Source organism: Myotis daubentonii, chromosome 1, assembly GCF_963259705.1.
Source record: "Myotis daubentonii chromosome 1, mMyoDau2.1, whole genome shotgun sequence".
NCBI classification, from domain to species: Eukaryota; Metazoa; Chordata; class Mammalia; order Chiroptera; family Vespertilionidae; genus Myotis; species Myotis daubentonii.
Window position 1 is genome coordinate 31,127,185 of NC_081840.1, and position 23,686 is coordinate 31,150,870.

Below are 23,686 nucleotides of genomic sequence, written 5' to 3' on the forward strand. Positions count from 1 at the left end.
ATTTGATAGACATCGCTCAGGGGTGGACTTGCATTCTTCCTTCTGAATCACTGATTAACTCACCGAGGAAGAAACACCCACCCTTCTTCATTCCTCTTCTGTCACAATGTAATTTCCATAACTGAGTTTCTGTGATTCTCACATATACCATTAAAATACTTCTTACATTTTTCCCTTAATAAAGGATAACATTTAAATGGTATTAGCATGAAATCTGGCTAATCAGGAGCTTCTTGTCAAATTAATACAGCATTGCCTTTCTTTGAGAAGAGGGGCCTCCCTTTCCTCAGAGGGGAAGCAAAGCTCATGTACATATCAAAGCAAGTTTAGGGTCCTTAAAAAAAGAAGTAGGAGAACATGCAAAGACTCAATATGAACCAAAACCATTTTAGTGTGGCTCTTTCTTGAACATGTCATATATCTTTTAATAGTAGATTATTGATTTTAAGAACCACGAAAAGGAAAAAAATGCATTAAATCTTCCAAAGTCGCCATTTTTGGTGACTTCATTTAAAGGTCGTTGGTGCCCTTTTACAAAGAAAGAGAAAAATGTGAACAATTTTTAATGGGCCAGATGGGTCATTCTGCGGGCCGACTCATCTCAACCTGAAACTGCCTCACTTGGTGCTCTTTTTCTCTGGGTTTTGAGCTAATTGCAGGGTTTGTGAAAGTAACCAGACGTTGGCTGTGAAAGTGGAACTAAGTGCCTCTGTCAATGGAATCGAAATTCTCTTCCCCATTTCATAGGCAATGGTCTTCACTGTTCACGACATGGTGACAGATGGGAGAGCTGAGGCAGTGATGATTTCACAGAGGAAAGTTATGATGGATGTACTAGCTCCTTGTTGCAGTGAAGGAAAATAAAATGTGTTTTTTCAAATGATGTGTAGATCCTTTGAAAGCTATGAGTCCATTAATCTATATTCCCGACCTCCTTCCATAGCTTCCCTACTACTGTAAGCGCTAACACTTGGATATCAGTTGAGATTTTGGAAATGACTTGAGGACCCACATATCTAAGTAGGCACAGTGTGAAATAACCTCTTTTACTGTGTACATCACTATGCTTCAGGCTAGTTTATAATGTGGTAGGGTCCAAAATAACTCTTCTGACCTCTTGTAGATACTTCAGGGTTTGTGTATAGGTTGGCATGAAGATTTATTTTTGTATCCAGAAAAATCCACTGAGTTCTAGATGACCTTGGACCTAGTTCTAGATTACCCTGGAACATTTCCTTTTGCAAAACTGGGATTCAATCTGTGGTTACTGGTGAAATTGCTAAATAGCGTGTTTGGCTGATGTACACCACTCTTAAGGTTTTACTATGTTAACGGGTAGGAAGTGAATGAAGCATAAAAGCCAGTTAGGATGATTTGTAATCTGCTACATACTAAATCCCAGTAATACTAGCTTGTCTGTTACAATGTCAGCATGAGTATTCACTGCTATAAAACACAGTGCTCTATGGTAACCACAGGGACCAAAATGTTTCCTGTAATACCAAAACATGTGTCAACCTAAGAACACATTATTTTCCTCATAACAAGGGGAAGAGACGGAAGATAGTGGTGATCAAAAAGATTATGTAGTCTAGACTTCTATATCCTGTTAGGGCTGCACCTAACCCTGTTGACAAGATACCCATTCCTGCCAAAAAATTACAAAAGCTACTGTGCGCTGGCTATGGGTTTGAAATACAAGTTGCTTGTGATGGACTTGAAGTGAACTCTCGAGGAGCTTCCCATTAACAATGGGAAAAGAACGGGTTATATGTTTAATGGGCGTTGGGAAGGTCTGGATGTATTTATTATCTCAGGATGACAAGGATGAAAATTTCCTTGGTCTTCAAATACATTAAGACTCATTTTTCTGTGCATGATAATGAGGATTTCACTATCCTTGCTGAACTTGAGTGAGAGGAAGTGGCTTTGATCTGCCACCTGATTAATTTCACCTAAAAGGGAGGCTGGTATAGAGAGTTATTAGGAGGGTAAATGAATGAAAAGAATAGTGTAAAACCTCTACAGCAAAGTTTGTGCCTAATGTTGACACTTAAGATTGAATATTCACTCTGTCTCTTTTGAAAATTTTGGTTAAAACCTGTTTATTATTGAATATTCTTAAGGCTCTTATTTACCATCTTGAACTATTGCAAGTGTCATATGAAATTCATTTTGGTTGAGAAAAGAAGCCTTTAGGGCTCATAGAACAAGCTAATCCAATATGATCGGAGGGGAGAGAGAGCATAGCCATTCCTCTCCTAACAACTCTTACTTTGACAAGTATAAAGTGCCCCATTATTAATATATATGAACATGTTCATTGAATTTCTTGCAAGCATGCCAGCTGAAAATTAGTACACTTTCTAGAGAATGAATGGCTGCAATTTATAAACATCACTTATAATTCTTAAGAGGCTTATATCTGATATACATTAAGGAGATTACTGACTTACTGTTTTTTCCCTTAATTTATCTCATTATTTGAAAAAAATTGTACAGTTCCTACTTTAAGGATTTAAATTTTTCTTTTTTTGCCTGTAGTATATGACATCTGAAAAACAGATATCAAATAGAAGAAATCTTTAATATAATTGGGAAAACAACTTTTTGCCTAGTTAAATTATTCAGAATTCATAAGTTTGAAATTTGATTGGAAGCGAAACCTTTTGGAATTCTTTTCCTAAAAAAATAAAAATTGTTTTATATGTTTTAAACAAAGGCAGTACAATATTTCAGAATGTATGTTCATGATGCTTAGGATATATCCTTTTAGGATGTGGGAGGGTTAAATTCAACATAGAAAATTATCCTGACACTTCACACAGGCTTCTAACTTTAGTGTATTGCAGTGTTTAAGACTGTGAGATGCTTGGATGTCATTCATTCATTCATTCATTCATTCATTCATTCATTCAATTAAGCAGTCATTTATTCAGTAGGCATTGCTGGGTTGTAGCCTCATTCCCAGGCATTGGGGACATAAAAGTAAATGAGACAGAAAGAACCTTTCCTTCATGAAGCATACATTCTATGAGGAGATAAGCAATGGACAATTGAACAAACAACATAATGACTACAGAGGGAATAATCAGGTTTTGAAAGGGAGCCAATTTAATCAGGGTGGTCTGGCCTCATTGGGGAGGTGACATTTGAACTAGGTAGATTTGAATATCCATTCTGACACTTAGCCATGTGATGTTGGACAAGTTACTTCTCTGAGTTTCAGGTTTCTTGCCTACGAAATGAAGATACTTATTACCTGGAGATAATGTTAGGCTCAAGAACACAGGGCTCGACACATATTAAATAACTAGCTAATTACTATTTTATTAAGAAACTGTAAATACTGCTGCAAAAGGATCAGGAAGCAGTTTTGTTCCTTATGGTGCATTCTGCTTCGGCCGCACAGATCATTGTTTCTCTGTTGTTGGCAAGTAGAATCACATTCTAAGTCCTCATTTACTAATTTGCTTTAAAAAAAAGCTGGAGACGCTCCAAAGGAAGGCTTGGTTCCTCACTAGCAAGAGCGCTTATCAATTGGTTGTTCAGATAAGGTTGCCTGAGTCCCAGTTACGCAATTTCTGCCTCTTCCATAATTTACACGCCGTCTCTTTCAGGAACCAGATTCTAGTCCAAGTTGAAACTTTTTGGACTCTGAGAAATTGAATTTTAGGCGACTTTCCATCTTTTTCTCCTTTTCTCCAAATGTGAGGTCAAAGCATGAAGAACAGAAGGGTTTGCAGAAGGGAAACAGATGTTTCTGTTCATTTCACAATAGTAGAGTTGGATGGAGATGGAAGAGCTATAACAGTGTCCAAGACAGAACCCTCCCAACCACCCCAAGGATTTCAGGCTCCTTCCTGTTTTTTAAGACTCCTTTGCTCCAGAGGGTAGGTGTTCTCTGATTTCCCTCAGTGACCCTTCTGAAGATCTCAGTCTTGCTGATTATTGTTTTACAGGCAGCAGGCTCAGCCAACAGCCATTCATACAAGTACTTATAAAGCTTTGCTAATCAGGACTGCGGCTTTTCTCCCAGCAGCTCATGCTTGGTGCACCCAAGGTAGCCTGGTTAGTCTCCCTCCTGCTTGGTGCACCCAAGGTAGCCTGGTTAGTCTCCCTCCTGCTTGGTGCACCCAAGGTAGCCTGGTTAGTCTCCCTCCTGCTTGGTGCACCCAAGGTAGCCTGGTTAGTCTCTCTCCTGCTTGGTGCCCCCAAGGTAGCCTGGTTAGTCTCCCTCCTGCCCTGGTTTATAGTCCCCAATTATCTCTGTTCTGAGTCTCCGAGGCTTTCCCAGCTTCCCACTAGCCTGCCAACACTTTCTAGTTCTCAACCTTGTATGTTCTCTTTTGTTCTGAGTCTCTATGTCCCAGCCATGGGTACAGATCTTTTTGGCAAGCACTCTGGTCCCTCATTTAGGAATTTCCTAGCTGTTTTTGAGCAGCTCTGAAGGCCTCTTCTGGTTTTATACATTTTCTCCTGTTAGAAACTATCAAGTCAAGAAATCATCTATATAATTACATGTTATATTTATTTATAAAAATAAATATAAAATTTGTTGTTTTTTATATATATACACACATTATTCATATATAAAATTATATAAGTATAATTTATATATGTTAAATGGCTTTTTTACTGATTGATGGTTGATTATAGAATTGTTCCTCTTAACTTGATTTATAGGCACCTTTATAGCATAAAGAAGGGTTTTTTGAACTTGCTAAATTACATTAGATCAAACTATGAACTTACAATCTCCAGATGGTTTTGAACTCTAACATGGGAGTTTTGTAAGGTTCATCTGATCAGGAATGCCTAAGGTGCTTATAGAAGTTTATATTTGCAGCTCTATTTCTTAGTGGGTCTGGTGTAGCAGCCCTGGATGACCAAAGACTGCATTTTTAACAAGCAGGTTTTTCTGATGACCAGGCAAACTTAAGAAATACAGGCGTGTCATTTGTAGTTGAGTAAACACCTGACTAAATGTGATGCTTAGGGAAGTTTATATTGTTATGTGGGTCTAGTGTATTAAATGTAAAATCTATTAAAACTGGTTTTCTCTTTCTTTGGGCCTATAGCTCACCTCTCTTACAATTATGTGTGGCTGAGGGTCTAACTTCTCTCCAATGAAATGTGAACAGAACTGCCGTGTAAGCAGCTAGTGGACCTGGCCCACCCATTACTCCTTGCCCTCACTCCTTCATATCCTTTCATCTCTCACTGTCTAGGTACAGAGCACTACAAAGTCCTAGGCAACAGCAGAGTCACAAGATGGAAAGAAGTCCATCCATGAATGACCACATGGAATGAACCATCTCACCAATGTGAATACTTGCTCAGGTCTGTGATCTGAGCAAGAAATAGAATTCTAATAGTTTAAATCACTGTATATTAGAGCCTATTTGTTATAGCATCCTATCCTATCTTGTGTGCTGCCCTCATTAAAAAAAACCACTTAAAAAGTGTTGGCTTAGCCATTAAGTGGCAGGTGATAAAACAACAACAACACAGAACAGGCTGGAAAGTTAAAGATCTATGATCTTCTGTGGGAAAATACTTTACAAGGCTGTTGTCTGTGAAACATGGAAGATAAACCTAGTTCATGGAGAGTTTATAACACTCAAAGGAAAGGTTGGGAAGTGCCAGAATTCTTACTGTGTTTAGCAAGGTGTTACAAGGAAGAAAAGAGCTGAATTTGTTATTTTTAAAGCAGAGATAAATAGAACACATATTAATGGCCTTATACAATTGGAAAATTGATTATTTTTAAAAGATATTTATTTATTGTCCTGACTGGTGTGCTCATGGTTAGAGCATCATCCCAAGTATCAAAGGGTTGAGGGTTCGATTCACGGTCAAGGGCATGTGCCTGGATTGTGGGTTTGCTTCCCCTTCCCCTCCTCACAACCTTGGCACATTGGGACGATGCTTTGACCAACTGAGCTACCTGGCCAGGGAAAATTGATTATTTTGGGATTCCACAAATAAAAGATACAATTAAAAAAAGGTTTGAGCAAAAAGAAAACCAAAATGGATTTGAGCAACAATATTCATTTCTCCATTTAAATAGGAGAATCATCTCTGGGTCAGAGATAAGACCCAGCAAGTATTGCCCTTCTATCTAAGGCTACTGCTTCATAGGGCCTCCAGGTAGCCAAGGTTAATTTGAGAGCAAAAGGCATTGGTTAGAGGAAGCAGACAAATAACACATGTTTAAGAAATTATGTCTAGAAAAGACATTTCAGTCTTAGATGTGGTTGCTGACACATGGAACTTACCCGGAGCCCAGTAAAATTTGGAGAGAGTTGTATTTCCAAAGAAACGTCAAGCTTGGGTTAAATATGCTATGACTACAAAAAAAAAAAAAACACACCCAAAAACCACTTGAGCCCCCAAACTGCACAAGTAAGAAACAGACTCTGAAGTTGTGCAGCCCCCAAGGAAAACATACCCTCTCAGTTCCAATTCAGATGTGAGTCCTACAGGATAATGGATGAGGGAGAAAAACCTCCTGAAGAGCCTCGCCAGAGAAAGTCAAGAATAATGGATGAAGGAATGCCTCTCAGACAACGGCGTTAGGATCATTCCCCCCACTTCCAGGGCAGGGTCTTCCCTGTGCTTGCCTTCAGGGTCTGTTATTGCTATGTGTCACCCATTCTTCCCTTTTCCGAAAGGGGGCTGGAATATTTTGGTTATCCCATCCCCACCTGTCATTGTCCAGGGGGTGATTGCGCATATAGGACAGATAATTAGTCTTCCATTGGACCACAGGAGCCACATCTCCATCAGATGGAAAGGACAGTGTGCCACCGGCAGACGCTGGACTTTGACCTGCTTCAGTGACAGGATGGGACCCTGGGTGGTTCCTCTTAGGAAAAGGGTGAGTTTGTTTTGCCCGTGGGAAAAAGTGTGCAAGGGAATTTGGTGACTGGAGAGTCTGATGCAGGCAGAGATGGCTAGTTTCCACCAAAATTCATTCTTCCCTCTTTTGGCCACGTAGGTGGGCTTCATTTCCCGGCCTCGCTTAGAGGGAGGTGTGGCCTTGTCACTAAGTTATCCCCTCCGGAGTGCTACCAGAAATGATGCCTGTCACTTCCAGACCTGGCCCATAAAACTTTCTATTCAAGTTTCTCCATGTTCTTTCTCATTAGGCTGTTTGGGTGCAGATAACTGGAGATCCTAGGGTCACAAGATGCAAGGAGCCCAAGTCCCTAGATCACCACATGGAAGAGAGCAGCCCCACTGACTTGAATGCCTGCGCAAGACCATGACATCAGCAAGGGACACCCTTAACTGCGGTGTGAATCCCTTACATGTTTGGGTCTGATTGTGATAGCAGCTAGCTAACATTGGCTTTTTGATTAATGTTATTAGCTTAGACCGATACACTGCTTACTTGTTTGTTTACTGTTTCATGGCCTTCACTTCTTCCTTTGCAAGGTATCTGACCTTGGGCAAATTGGTAAATATCTTTGTGCCTTGATTTCCTCATTAGTAAAATTGGGAAAATAGTAGCACCTCATAGGGCAGTGATGGCGAACCTATGACACACATGTCAGAGGTGACAACAAACTCATTTTTTTGGTTGATTTTTCTTTGTTAACTGCCATTTAAATATATAAAATAAATATCAAAAATATAAATCTTTGTTTTATTATGGTTGCAAATATCAAAAAATTTCTATATGTGACACGGCACCAGAGTTAAGTTAGGGTTTTTTAAAATGCTGACACGCTGAGCTCAAAAGGTTCGGCATCACTGTCATAGGGTCATCGTGAGGAGGAAACCATCGATGTATGAAAATACAAGTGGGACTGAAGGACTATAGGAGTGTACAGTTGTCATTATTGCTATTAACATACACATTCTTATGGTGTTTGGGTTTCATAATTAATACTACCACATACTGAGATTGGGAATGATGAACACCCTGAATGAAAGCTGTATTGTGAACCAAGACAAAATGCTGAGTGAATACGCATGAATCAGCTCTTTTTGTTTTGTGAACATTGGGCAAATCCAAAAGTTCAGGGTATCAGGAATGATGCCAGACTCTCCATGACTCACAGACGGTCCCTACTGAATTCATGATGGGATTTATCCTGACTGCGCTACACTCAGAAAATTAACTGTTTGGATTCTGCTAACATACCCAAGGGGTGGCGTGGATTTTTTGTTTGTGGGAAAGTAAGTTTTCTGCCTGATCAGAACCTGTATCCTCACACAGTAGGCAGGGCCTCCACAGACCTTTGTGATCATGTGCTCATGATCGATGAGAGAGACAGTCTCTGTTTTCTTCCCTGTCCTTTCCCGAGAGGCCTTGTGTTGTCCACCTTTACCTACATTTGTAGAATAGGCCAACTGTATCCAAAAACATAGACACCCAGTGTACTGAGCCCAGTTTGCTATTTGACTCACAAAAAGAGAGAGAGAGATGGCAGATTTTGGGAAAGCCATCCCAGAGATAAAATACTGTTTACCTAAAGCCCAACCTCAATGGGCAGTTAAGTAGTAAAATTTATGAAGCATTTCCTAGCTGGTCAGCGAAGGGAGCCAGGCTCTGTGGAACTGGAAGCCTCAGTTGCTGGGAGCCTGTCCGCTGCAGCCTGAATTGGTTATAATCCTTGATTTGTGGGCAGCTAACACTGGGAGGTAGGCAGGTTTTCCAGGTGCAGTTTCTAAACCTGGGAGCATGGCTTTTCCTGGGTCACTCTGGTCATAGATATTTAATTTTCTTTCTTCTTCTTCTTTTTTTTACTCCTGAGAGAAGCAGTTCACAACTTACCACCTCTGCACTATACTTTTGCTTTCTGAGTGTAATTTCTACCCCTGGAGCCTCTGACCCTGATGGGTCTCATAGGCATCGCAGTGTAGACTGTGGAAGGAACTAACCATATAATTCCTGTCACTGTGCCTTTGGTGTAGCCTCCATGAGTCCAGAAAAAGCATTAGACACACATCACAGTGCCGTAAAAAAGAGATATTGGGAGTTTGGGTACCTACAAGACTGGGTTTTGAGCATCATTACATTTAGAAGGAATAGAGTGAATGATTCCACTGGCCCATTTTTGTCTCCCCTTTCACTAATTTCTTTTAGATTTGTGTCTAAAGTTAAAATCCTGGTGATTTATTTTAATGTCCCATGAGAGTTGTTTAGGTTTCCTTTTGGCTTACAAAACATGACCCATTCTCCAGAGACTCTCAGGTGTCTTTAGAAGGAACAAAAGAGAAACGATTGAGTAAATGTCCTCTAATGGGCAGAACTGTGTCACAGCCCTGTATAGGCCTGGAGCTTTTAAAATTTTCACTTTTTATTCTCTTATGTTATTTCCCCCCTGCAAATTGGACCCACCTCTGCTTTGGCCATTAACGTTATGATTGAATCTGCCTTGGACCCATCACCATTTAGTTAGGTGGAAAAAGCTAGAACTGACTTTCAGATCTCTGTGAAAACTTCCTTTTACATATCACTCAGTTGATAGAGCAACTAGATTCCTCCCCTTTTCCATGAATTGTGTTAACTTCCTGCATAGGCAGCCTGAGTTTGCAAATAGTGGCTTAAAATGAGTTTCCAAACACAGGTGGTTTTCGACAAGCGGAATGGGTGATAGAAGAAAGAGCCACAGACAAAATCAACTCTGACTGAGAGTGATGGAAATGGTGCATGAGGTACATCTTTTCCAGATTTCAGCTGAATGGGCTTATTTCACACACCCACAAACATAAACATACAAATCACGGTCACAGTCTAACTCAACATGCAGTCTGACTAAGCTCAAAATGAACGTGCTATCCTTTTGTTATGTCTTGTGAAATATTATTTGCTATTGACCCATCTCAGGGATGGGTTTGCTACAAAACTCAAAGCTATAGACAGGATAAAGTTAGAATGGGAGGAGAAATGTGGTTGTTTCATGGTAATATGGGAAAGCTCTAAAGGTTGTTAGGGCATGTTGGGCCATCCTGAGGGGAATGGGGAGCAGGGCCCAGACATATTTCTTAGGTATACCTATAAAAGGCATGGGTGACCCTTTCTACCATCATTCTACTGCCCCCAAATTTTAGTCCTAGCCCTTAGTTGAACTTGGGGCTACTCTGGAACATGCTCTTTACATAAGAACTTAAGTGTTTGAGTGTGCTATCCAAAATTTAGGCAGGCTTTTGGATATATGTAGGAATTTTAGTACATCCCATTTGTTACCAAATGAAATTTACACATTTAGACTTACATATTTGATATATCTGATATTGACTACTTAGGTTAAGCAAATTCAATGATGTATATGTATCACAATTCCAGCAGAGATGAAATGATTATTTAATATGTGAACAAAATAGTTCATATGTTACATAATAAATATATTAATTTTATATGTTCATTCCTAAAGAGATATCTATGGGATCAGCAATTTGTTCATTTATTCATCAAAGCTTTAATGGACCAGGAATTATCTTGGAACTAAAGGGCCCAAAATAGGAAGGCATACTAATTCATTTATTCAATGCTTATCTATTGAGGGCCTATGTTGGGCTCTATTTTAGAAGCTGAGGGTAGAACAAGACAAAGTCTTTGCCCTTATGGAGTATACATTTCAGTTTGGGATACAAATGGTAAGCAAATATAAGTATAATGCCAGGTAGTACTAAGCATTATGAAGAAAGACATAGCAGGATGAGAGGTTAAAGAGTGACTCTGCAACCCTAGCTGGTTTGGCTCAGTGGATGGAGTGTTGGCTGTGGACTGAAGGGTCCTGGGTTTGATTCCGGTGGCAGGCACAAACCGGGGGTTTCTGGCTTGATCCCCAGTAGGGGGTGTGCAGGAGGCAGCCAATCAATGATTCTCTTTCATCATTGATGTTTCTATCTCTCTCTCCCTTCCTCTTTGAAATCAATAAAAAATTTTGGGAAAAAAAAAGAGTGACTCTACATGTGTATGAATGTGTTAACTAGCATAGTCAGTGGAAGTTGAGGAGGATCTGGAGAAATAGTGTCAGGCTGGATACTATAGAGGAAGAGCAATACGAAGTCTTACAGGGAGGACAGAGTTGAGTGTGTTTGAAGAATATCAAGATGGCTGGTGTGGCTAGAGCAGAAATACCGAAGAGCAGAGTTAGTAGATGATGTTGGAGAGATAACAGGGACAAAGTCATGGAGTGCCTTGTAGACCATGATCAATGATGGGGTCTGAGTGTGATGGGTTGGAGGATTTGGGGCTGTGGATAATCCCCCTGCCAGCCGTGTGTAGAATTGACTATAGGGGACAATATTAGAAGCAGGGAATCTGGAGGTGTTTACACTAGTTTGGATGAGGAATGATGGTGGCTTAATAAGAGTGAAGGCCATGGAGGTGGGGAGAAGTAGTCAGGTTTGAGATATATTTTGAATGTTAAGCTATTGGCAGAGGTTGGATGGAGAGGAAGGAAGGCATGGTCAAAGGAAGAAAGAATTTAAGGAGAGTACCAGCGTTTTTGTTCTGAGCAACTGGGTTCATGTATTTCTATGGGGAAGCCTGCGGGGGAAGTAGATTGGGGGAAACAAAAAGTTCTGTTTGGGTCAGGTTAAGTTTGAGATGCCTGTTAGATATCCAAGTGGACAGTTGGATATCTGAGTCTGGGTCTCAGGAGGTTATTGGGGGCGAAGTACATATTTGGGAGTCATCTGTGTCTAAGTAATATTTAAAGCCATGACACAAGATACAATCAGCCAGGGCATGAGTGTAAATAAAGAGGGCCAAGGACTGAGCTCGGAGGAATGCTGGCACTTAGTGGCTGGGAAGAGATGGAGGAAGCAGCAGAGATGGAGAGAGATCTGCCAGTGAGGGCAGTAAAGACCAGGAGAATGCGGTGTCTCTGAAACCAAGTAAAGAAAGTGTTTCAAGGAGAGTAACAAACTATAAGAAAAGACTCCAAGAGACCAAGTAAGAGGAGGACTGAGCACTGAATACTGATTTGGCAAGACATGACCCTTTCCCTCAAGAGCTCACAGCACAGCGAGATTGGGAACCTAAGGAAACGGATAAATTGTTATCCAATGGTGGAAGTTGTGTTCTAGAAATGTTAACTCATTTCTGGAGATGGGTTGAAGATGGAGCAAGGAGCTCCCCTTGGAGAGTCAAGGAAAGCGACGTGGAGGAGATGTACTTTCGGATTCTGGTACATGGGAAAAAGGGGAAATTATTAAGTCTCATAAAACTGAAAAAAATTGTTTTAGTTGGTTATTGATTTTTCTATAATCACTCATGCACAACTGATATTTCCTCTCCCAAGCGAATATCCCACTATTATAACTCCGTGTGTACATATTTATCAATTATCAATACTCATGATAACTATAAGGCCAGTACACATACTCCATCACACCCTACTCCATCTGGAGGCTACTCTTGGAATTATATTTTTTCTTTGTGATAGTCTTTATCTTTTAGTGATATTTTAATTCCCTTTTAAAGTGTGTGTAAGTGAAGAAACCCTATTTTAATTATAATAGCTATGATGTACCTACCACCTACCACCGTAAGGCACTGTTCTAAGAACTACATGTATTAATTTATTAATTTATAAGCCTACGTGTTCTTCTCTTTATTCTATTCTCATTAAAATATTCTTCCCTGGGCATAGTCATTATCCCAAATAATAAAAGGCTAATATGCAAATCGACTAAATGGGGGTGTGTGTGTGGGGGGGGTGGGCGATCAGTGCTATGATGCGCACTGACCACCAAAAAAAAAATCCTAATACCTCTGTTATGTCTTTTATTCCTTCTGTGATAATTGAGGCACAGAGAGGTTGAGTAACTTGCTCAAGGTCACACAATAATGGCAGAGCCAGTATAAGAACCAGGCTGTCTGGCTTCAGAGCTTACCATTTTAAGTGGTATGCTATACTTCCATCCTTACTATTATATCTCTACCTTCCTGGGGTGGGCATCTATTAGGGAAACCTATTCAAGGGATAGGCTGTCTTTGACTTGAACTACAATTTTCTAAAGATTCAGTAAATCAGTTGCATGCAGGTTGTCATTTCAGAATAGTCTGGTAGGACACAGGAACTGGATACCGGTTACTCCACATGAAGAAGAGAGCATTATTTAGTTTAGTTTTATTTTAACAATTGGTTATAGATTCTCATGTGTAAGAATTTAGCTCATAGATTTAGAGGATGGTGTTAAAAGGAGCTAGAGTCTTTGTAATGGAGGAGATACCTCTATTGATGGAAACATTCACTTAATTACTATCCTAGATGTATTGGCTCATGTCTTCATTTCCTTTGTAATCTAATTGAAAGCATATGAAAAGATTGCATACTTAAAAATGTACAAAGTGCCAGGCCAGTGTGGTTCAGTGGTTGAGTGTTGACCTATGAACCAGGAGGTCATGGTTTGATTACTGGTCGGGGCACATGCCTGGGTTGCGGGCTCAATCCCCAATGAGGAGCATGCAGGAGGCAGTCAATCAATGATTCTCTCTCATCATTGATGTTTCTATCCCTCTCCCCTTCCTCTCTGAAATTAAAAAATATATATTTTAAGAAAAGGTACAAAGTATAAATTGGAACAACAATTTTTGGCAATGCCTACTATGTGCAAATGATTGCATTGGGTATAGTGGCTGTGATTTCTTGAGAGCTAAAATCATTGAGTAGCCAAAATCTTTAAGAGGCATTGATGTTCAAATAACAATAAGTATATGCACAATTGAAATATAAAATAATTCGACTCTAGTGGAATTTAGTGGTAGTTCAGCCTTTGATCTCTAATGTTTTTGGTTTTGTTTGTTTTTTATTGGCTGACTTTATCTGTAAAGATGGTGTTATTCTCTTTCTTTCTGACACTACACTGTAATTGCTTCACTCAAGGATGGGGATGGGATACATATGTTTCAAAAACACTTGAAACCTCTTCCTTTAGGAGATTTTGAGTTCCACCTTTGATCGAAACGTTCTTGAAATTAGGTACCAGCCAGTTTTCCTTTTCTGGCAGAAAGAGGATGTGGAATAAGTAACCTTACAACTATCCTAGTAACTTTAAGTCACAGACCCCATAGTTTCATAATTTATTCTTTCACCTCAAGGTGAAAGCCTACCTGTTCTTCTCTTTATTCTATTCTCATTAAAATATTCTTCCCTGGGCATAGTCATTATCCTAAATAATAAAAGGCTAATATGCAAATCGACTAAATGGGGGGTGGGGGAGGTGGGCGACCAGTGCTATGGTGCGCGCTGACCACCAGGGGGCAGATGCTCAATGCAGGAGCTGCCCCCTGGTGGTCAGTGCACTCCCACAGGGGGAGCACCGCTCAGCCAGAAGTCAGGCTCATGGCTGGTGAGTGCAGTGGCAGTGGTGGGAGCCTCTCCCGCCTCTGTGGCAGTTGGACACCCCCCCCTCCCCCACTCCCCCCAGGGCTCCCGGACTGTGAGAGGGCGCGGGCTAGGCTGAGGGCCCCCCCTCCCCCAAGTGCACGAATTTCATGCACCGGGACTCTAGTATTTTCAGAAAAGCTTAAGGGAGCCCGCATTCAAATTTGCTCTTAATTTCTACAAATACAGAAAACCGGCTGGGAAATGGACACTGTGGCTCTGTCCCTGTCTGCTCTGTAATATTGCCATAGCCATGTAAGCCGAGGAGGGGCGGGGAGCCTTAGGTGATTGTTTAGCTCTGGAGAGAAGCTACTTCCTGCAGAAAGAGGCTTCCAAACAGCCACATAACAACAAAGCCAACACTCACACAGGTTTCCTGTGGGCCGCTTCCCCTCTGGGGAGTCTGACCCAGAGCCAAGGGGAAGGAAATGCTCCTCTTACAAAATCTCAAATCTCTGACAACTCACCAAACCGCTCACATTTTAAAAAGTTATAAAATCGAGGCTGTTGTGAACTTCTGAAGAATTTCATGAAATTGCTTTTAAGAAATTAAATAAGACTTGTTTGGGAAACTAAGAGAAAAAGAGTAAAATGGAAACATTTAGATAAGAGATCACATTGATAAGCAGTCACACTACAAACTTTAGAACGCTTAAAAATATACATACCTGGAAGGATTAAGTCGTGACTACAGTATGTTAACCATCACGCTTTAAATTATCGTATCCCCAATTTTGTCCTTTGGGGACAGACTTTAAAAAGTTTCAGATTTTATTTTATCTTTATTTTTACTTTGTAAAACCCATCAATTAAAAATGTTTCTTTTCCTTCAAGATACAGATCGCCTGATAGATATTTAAACCCTTTCATTACTCTCCCCCCACCCACAATCCCAAGAAAATCAAAGCATAGTAGTACAGCACCAATTGTTACAGCAACATGAGAATTCTGCAGCTTATCATTCCCAACATTTTCATTTCTGAATGGCCCGTGGCGAATATAGGAAAAGTGGCAAGAGCACTTCTTTCAACAGTTGTGTGGTTAGTGGTGATTTCTTTTTTTTTTTTTTTTTTAAAGAAATTGCGATGCAATTACACTACATTTTAAAATATTCCCAATAAAAAAAGTTGATGAATCTCAGGCGCATTTCAAGGAATTTCCCCAGTATTATTCATTTGATTTAACGGGGGAAAAAAGTGTTACAATACAAATCGATGTACCAATTGTTCTCCTAATAATTCCAGCAAAGTCCTTGGTTGTATGTTATGCTAAAGTACTTGGGTCTTGCCAGGCCCGCACCCAATACTGACAGGAGAAACCGGCCCGGCCCCTGGGAAGTCGGGGTGCCGCCTCCCGCACCACTCACCCCGCAGGCAGGGACTGGGACCGGTCTCCCGCCGTCTCTTACCTGCATAGTGGTCGAACACGGTGGGCACGTACTCCTCCGGGAAGGCGTCGTTGGCGTAGCTCATCAGCAGGCAGGTTTTCCCCACCGCACCGTCCCCCACCACCACGCATTTCAGCATCTTCTTCTCCTCGCTGCCCCCGCAGCCGCAGCTGCTGTCACTCTCCTTGCAGTTCATTCTCGCGGCTCCAGCTGCTGCCCCGGAGCGGCCGCCGTGGCTTCTCCCGCTTCTCCCAAAGCCCATGAAGCACCAGGCTTGAGATCACTTTGCTTTACTTTGGGTCCCTGGGATCCTACAGACTTGTCGCAGGCAGCTGGCACATGCCCTCTGGCTCACCATGCTGGCAAAGGAAGGTGACACACACACGGGAGAATCAGGAAAAGGGTCTGTCCCGGTTCCCTAGCACTGTGAGGCCAGAAACCCTCATTTTCACTGAGGACTAGGGGCTTCCTGGCAGCCTGGAAATTTCAACAGCCCGCGGGTTTCACTCTGCTCTCCCCCTCTCCAGCCTGGCTGCAGACACGGGATTTTGCTGAATCTTCCCCATTTCCCACTTCACAGCTAACATGGAGGAGAGCTGGGCTTTTTAATGGAGTTTCCCCCTTGCTTCCTCCAGCCTGCCGAGTGTCAGGAAATCATGGGTTTCCTGCTGCATTCCATATTAGGATCCGTGGGCTGGGGAAGGCTGCAACAATGGGAGCTCTGTGTGCGTGTGTTTGTACTTGTGGGGAACGCTGCCAGGACCTGGAGTGGGAAAGCACTAGGGGTCCCACTGCAGACTCAAGCTGTCAGACTTCCTGTTCGTCCTCTGCCGGGGAGGCTGTTTGCCTGGGGCTGGCTGGGAAGAGGCTGATGAAAGGGTGGAAACTGGGGAGTACTGTCGGCCACAGAAAACAGGGGAATGGTGTAAGTGAGCAGAGAGAACCACACCAGCGGTTCTAGGATAACATATGACATCATCCCTCTCTGAGTCACCAGTTAAAAGCTCTGTAAATTAAAAACGGACAGTTCTTCACATACTTAAATGAGAAATCTTAAGCAATTCCTCCCTGCAATAAAGAAAGGAACAAAACAAAACAAAACACCCCCAAACCTTCCAGAGTTAGTTACATTGTTTCAAAGGGAAAGGTAGATCATAAGTGTAAGATGTGCATTCAGGTTTTTTTTTTTTTAATGGATTTTTTTACAGAGAGGAAGGGAGAGGGATAGAGAGTTAGAAACATCGATGAGAGAGAAACATCGATCAGCCGCCTCCTGCACACCTCCTACTGCGGATGTGCCCGCAACCAACGCACATGCCCTTGACCGGAATCGAACCCGGGACCTTTCAGTCCGCGGGCCGACGCTCTATCCACTGAGCCAAACCGGTTAGGGTGCATTCAGGTTTATAAGTTGCCACTGTTGAGCACGACGCTCAAACAAATGTGTACTCCAGACACAAGCGTTTTTATGGTCGTAGCACATAAGAAATCCATCAGATGTGGTGCATTTGCATCTTCTTTTTAGTGAATAAACACACATGTGCTTGGCTCACCCTGACTCTGGGAAATGAATGTGTGGGACGGCTTTATTGATTTGCTTTAGGCCCCCAAATGCTGCTTTTACTTGGAGGGTCCCCTTTTTGATTTAGCCCCATCCCCTTGGGCCAGCCTGGTTCCCGTCAATTACAAAGGAGCCATTGGCAGCTAATTTATTTGTCTGTTGGATCACTCAGAATGAAGCCCTTTTGAAGCTCTGCGTTTGATTAACGTACTTGGTTTTAGAAAAGAAGTGGAACTGGGCAAATGATTTTGGCAAATGGGTCAAGTCCTTTTTTGATGGAGCAACTGTGTTTCTTTGAGATTTTTGAGCGCTGATTTTTAAGTATTCAGAATATCTAACTGATTTGAGGAGGTTTCTGTGTGTGTGTGTGTGTGTGTGTGTGTATGTAGAGGGTGGGAAAGATGTCTCTATATATCCACATATATATACTACTGTGTAATAGATATAGCCCAGATTTCTTCTACAGTTACATTTACCATAGTGCTTAATGTCCCAAAATCTTTCCTATAAAGGGCTGGTGTTTCAGTCAGGTTACGGTGTATCTACTAGGTTATGTTGCCATGACAAACAGCTCCCAATACTCCGTGATATAGAATAACACGTGTGTTTCTTGCTTACGCATCTGTAGTGTGTCTTTTTGTCACCTTCATTCTGGGATCTAGGCTGGTGGAGCAGCCACATGGAGAACATGGACGGTCATCTCGTGGCAGAGGAAGAAATCAATGTGGGAGGTGGCACTGGCCATTAGGCTTCCTCCTGGAGACAACGCTCAGTTGTCTACTTGTCAGGTGCTGTGCCTGTGGGTTTACCTGTGTGTAGGCGACTGCCTTTTCCTAAGCTCCTGTTAGAAAGTCTTACACGGGCTGACCACCCAACCTGACCCTTCTCAGGGCTTCAAACTGGGCCCACCTCTCTCTCAGTTGCTGGGCTGGCAGCCCCCAGGTTCCAGGATGGCTCCATCCTGACTGCAAACCAGAGAGCGTTTGTGGGACTCTTGTCCAGGGGTTACAGGTGGTTTAGAAAACCAGAGGTCACCTAGTTGAGATGGAGTTAGCAGTGCAAAAGTTGAATGGATTATGCATGGTGCCATTCTGAAGCATTTGAAAGCACCCATTACTGCATGTGATCTATATACTTGTGTTTTCATCCATTCTACCTGAAACATCTGGAATATGGTATAATGAAATTGCAGTTTGAAAACTTGTATTTTTCTTCTAGAAAATAGGCTCAAGTGTGAAAGTGGCAGCCAGATAAATCTGTGCAGGTGGAGGAGTGACTGACAGTGTCGAGAACTCCATCCTGAAGATGAACAAGACCCCTTTGAGCACAATGTGCTGAGACATGTTTGGCAGACCATTGAGGAGTTCTGCCTTTGGCCTTGTCCCTGAGACCAGGCAGTGAATGTGACCTGGGGTAAGTACACCGTTCAAATACCATGTGCTCAAACATTGCTGCCCAGCCTGAATTCCTCTGTTACAAATAGGCCCCAACCCACTAAACACTTGGTCTGGAAAAAAAAAATTGAGAAATTGGATCAGGTAACATTTTGCTACATCCATGTATAACCTAAACCTTGTGCCATCAGACACAGATATTTAAGTTCGTGTCCATTGCCATGCGAACTGCAATTTAAGAGACAATTAGGAGACTTGATGCAACCAATTATGGGTCTTTTACCTCTGACTCAGAAGGTTGGTATATCTGCCAGGTTGCATCATATGCAAACATGGGTCAAGGCTGTTGAGGATGTGGGCTATATTTCTCAAACTTGTTTCATCATTCTTACTATCCCTCCCCTCCCCCCCATTGAATATGTACAGGGAATAATGTTTGAGACATTCATGTAAAAATGGCAGAAAAGTTAAAATTTTAATAGCCTGCTTATTATATGGACCAATTTGCCCATGTAAGAATAAATCTTTTTAAATATTAAAAGATCCACCTGAAGCAGAGTAACAGAATCTTAAAAAAAGAAAAAAAAAAAGACAATTCATCATTGTCCTTACAGGTTCACAAGTTTAAAGACTTGTGATTTCTTGCCCCAGCAGAATGGTCGAGAATGTACTTTAATTCCCAAGGTTTCTAGGTATGAACTTAGAAGTTCTGCAGAGACCGTTTGCCACAATGTCCTTTACCAGATGCCTGTCCTTCAGGGTCCTGGCCATGTGGAATGATTGGGGAGTGGTTTCATAGCCATTAATTATGTGGTTTACCTCAAGCACCAAGTTTACACAAACTTAGCAGCACACGGTGAAGTCTTGTGGGGCGGCATTTCCTGCTCATTCTAAGAGGCCTTAATTCCTTGGCTCCCTCTTGTCCTCTGAGCTTTGGCAAATGCCAACAGCACATGAATTTTGCCAAATGCCAACAGAACATGTTTGTATACAATTCTGACTCCTCTGATGGCTCCCGGTTTTGGTGTGACTTTGAAAAAAAGAGCCCAGACTTCCTCCTCTATTTTTCTTTCTTTTGTATTTGAAATTCGAAGCTACGCAGGGAAATAACGCAATAGGATCAGATACGCTGATTCTGGACTGGCCTCTGCCTAGGAGACTGCTTCAACTCTAATCTTAGGAATGTGCCGTATTTCCTAGGATTCCGGATGCCCGGCCAGTCATCATGCGTCACCCCCATTCCAGAGTCAGGCCTCTGGTGGTGGTGGGAATGATGTGAGGCAGGAGGGGCTGCTAGTTGTAGGAGTTCCGTCCTGAATCTCCCACTGGGCCCAAATCTCAGGATCAGTTGGGCAGTGTTCAAACTTAACATACTGTCCTAGGACTAGCCTGGACAGGAACCGCCCTCCCCAGGGGGACTGAGTCATTGCCTTCAGGGACTCTCGTTCCTGAACCTCGATACAATTCTGCAATTGATGCCGGTGTAATATAGCTCCCCTCACAGTTATGTTAGAAAGATCAAATGAGCGTTTTAAGAAGCAGAGGTTCTTTTTTGAGTCAGTAGGGTAAGCCACTAAATCCAGGGTGTTCAGATGCCACCATTCTCCCCTCCGTGACCAGGGTAAATGTCATCATGGCACAGGTTCTAGCTGGATCTGGACATGGCCACCAGATCCTTCTCAAACCTGTGCTCCAGGTGTCTGTCGCAGACAGATTGGCATATAAAGTAAAATCCTTTTCTAACCCTGATCAACCTGCACCAGCTGCAGAAAGTAACTCCTTTTATATAATCAAGGAGGAAGGAGAAAAGGCAGATTCATCTCCTAACATTTACTACACTTGATCTTAGCCAAAAGGCTGAGAAACGATGCATCTTCTAACATTTAGTGAACAACTATTGTATGTTAGACACTGTGCTAAGAAATTGTGTACACTTATTCCATTCAGTCCTTTCAGTAATGAGGGTGGCAGGTGTCACAATTTCCATTGTTCTTAAATGGAAACAGTCTCAGGCCCACGTCACAGAGGTGGTAGGTTCAGTGATGAAGCAGCGGTTCAAGTCCAAGTCTGAATCTGAAGGCCATATCACACTTGCTCATCAAGCCTTTTTAGAATCATTGTTAATAATCACTTGTTTTTATGATTTTAAATGTAGTGTATAGGTTTGGGGAAATGGCTGAAAGTACAGTTTACCATTTCTACAACAGATATTCCTTGAGTACTTACCAAGTACTGGGGATATAATGGTGAACAAATCAGATTTAAAAATTATTTTCCCATGGAACGTACATTCTAGTGGGAGAGAGTAAATAATAAATAATGAGAGAGTAAATGTGTAAATTATCTTTATAGTGCTATGGGAAAATAAGACTGTAGCAAGATAAGGATAATTGGCTAGAGAAGAGGGCTGGGTTTTCAGAGACTGGATGTTTAATAGGGGATGTCTGATATGTGGGGGAAGAGTGTGTTATACAGAAGGACTAGCTAGTTTAAAGGCTGTAATGTGAGAGTATCCCTGAAATATTTGAGCTCCAGTGTGCCTTAAACAGAGCGAGTGATGGATAAAGCGATGCGGGGGGCGGCGTGGGGGGAGGGGGGAGTATGGCACCAGACTGAAGAGTCTTTTAGGTCATGGTATGGACTTTGGCCAAGTGTGATGGGGAGCCACTGAAGGGTAGGAGCGGAGGAGTGATATGATATGATCGGGTATATTTTAAAAGGATCACTCTGGCTTCTGTGAAGATTGTAGGCTGTGAGTGAGGGGAGGATGAAAGCAAGGAGCTCGGCTGTAATAATCCAAGTGAAATATGGTGGTGGCTTGGACCAGGGAGGAAGTGGAGAGAAGAGGTCATATTCTGGGTATACCAATGGTCTAAAGGATAGGATGTAGGTTATGAGAGAGTAAGAGGAGTCATGGATGAATCTGAAAGATTTTTTTTTTCCTGAGCAACTAGAAAGATGGAACTTCCATTAATTGAGGCTGTGAGTAGAGATTTGGGGGTAGGGAAGACCAAGACTTCAGTTTTGGGGATGATGTGTCTATTAGGCAAACAGGGACATATATGGGCCTGGATTTCAGGAGAGAGCTGGGCTGGAGATGTAGATCTGCTTCCCTGAAGAAAAGAGAAACCCATTCAGGTTAGAGGAGCAAAGGAGATTGAGGAAGAGCAAGGAGAGTGCCTCCAGGAGGAACCCCATAGAGCAGGGGTGGGCAAACTTTTTGACTCGAGGGCCACAATGGGTTCTTAAACTGGACCGGAGGGCCGGAACAAAAGCATGGATGGAGTGTTTGTGTGAACTAATATAAATTTAAAGTAAACATCATTACATAAAAGGGTACGGTCTTTTTTTTTTTTTTTTAGTTTTATTCATTTCAAACGGGCCAGATCCGGCCCGCGGGCCGTAGTTTGCCCACGGCTGCCATAGAGTGTGGTGTCCAGGAGGCCAAGCAGGGAAGGTGTTTCCTAGAGGAGGTAGTGACCAACAGTGCCGAGTGCTGCTGACGTTCAAGAGGAAGGAGGATTGACAAGTAACTGTAATGGGAAGGTAGTTTGTGATCTTGACAAGAGTGGTTTTGATGGAGTGCGTGGGTACAGAAACCTGACTGGAGAGGTTTAAGAGAGGAATCAGAAAAATTGGAGATATTTTTCTTTCAAAGTCCAGAATAATAGCACAGTTTTGGGATGATGGGAATGTGTTAATAAAAAGGGAAAAATTGATGTTGGAGATAGGGAGAGAATTGTGGATGAGAGGAAAGGTGTTCACAAGATTTTGCAATGAGGGAAGAGATAAAAGATATTTCTTTATGATCTAATAATGACAGTTTTCTTTCATTGAAACATTCTCAAGTGGTTTGCTCAAGTGGATTATTTTAGTGATATCAGAATTTCAAATAGCCTGATCCATTACTTGAAAGCTGGCATATCAAGATTTTTAATGTTAAGGATAAAATAATGGGATTTGTTATAAAGAGAATGATCTTCAGCAAAAAAGGCTTCATTGCTATGAGTGTAATTTTTCCCTCAGTCCATGATGATGTTCTTCACTGGTTCCAGCAAGAGAAAAAAGATTACGTGCTGTTGGAGTATTTTGAAAATCATATCGAAGTGCCGTAGGAGAACCTGAAGAAATGCTGTCAGACTTGGATGTTGTAAGAGTGGAGTGGGAATTGGTTCAAAGTGCTAACCTTTCTTTCAGCCTTATGTGTGATATGTTCCTTGACTTAGCATCTGACAGAGCTTTGAAAGTGATCTTCAGTGAAAATCATGCCACAAGTTTTGGATCTTCTGCTTAATTCAGTTATGGGGTCTCTGAAAGATCCATCCTAGATTGCCATTCCTGATATCCGCATTGTGACTTAGGATCTTAAAGTTTATTGGAAAGAAAATATCAGAAAATAAACCATCTATATGTGGACGGAAACTGATCTAAGTTGACATGGAATTGGATGCCTTCGTGAAAAATTGTGAACAATATTGTACTTCTCAGTTATACATAACCATTATTGTTTTTATTTTTAAACTATGAATTTATTATCTAATATTGGGATAAGCCTTTGTTTCTTTTCTTTTTTAAAAATATATTTTTTATTGATTTCAGAAAGGAAGGGAGAGGAAGAAAGAGAGAGAGAGAGAGGGAGAGAGAGAGAGAGAGAGAGAGAGAGAGAGAGAGAAACATTAATGATGAGAGAGAATCGTTGATCAGCTGCCTCCTGCATGCCCCCCATTGGGGATTGAGCCCAAACCCGGGAATCGAACTGTGACCTCTTGGTTCATAAGTTGATGCTCAACCACTGAGCCACTGGCCAGGGCCTTTTGTTAGTGTTTTTAATAAAGATTCTCCAGTTGTTGTATTGGGGAGAGAGATACAAATGTGGAATTAGGGAGATCGATCAAAGGTTGGTTTGTCTACTTGAGAGATGATGGTTATTTGGACTGCAGTGGTGGGAAGGTAGACAGTAATATTTAACAGTTATTGAGTACTTACT

The 23,686-nt window shown here is 41.8% G+C and overlaps 1 protein-coding gene and 1 pseudogene across 1 annotated transcript in view; both read right to left on the bottom strand.

The window, feature by feature from the left end:
• The window catches only part of RHOJ (ras homolog family member J), an 83,759-nt gene extending 67,133 nt beyond the window's left edge, over window positions 1-16,626 (bottom strand). Inside the window, exon 1 of the mRNA XM_059694102.1 lies at window positions 15,766-16,626. Coding sequence (XP_059550085.1) covers window positions 15,766-16,006 — 241 coding nt within the window. The 5' untranslated portion in view covers window positions 16,007-16,626. The remainder of the gene's footprint in view (window positions 1-15,765) is intronic.
• Window positions 16,627-20,428: 3,802 nt separating this feature from the next.
• On the bottom strand, window positions 20,429-20,568 carry LOC132223252 (U2 spliceosomal RNA; annotated as a pseudogene).
• Window positions 20,569-23,686: the final 3,118 nt, after the last annotated feature.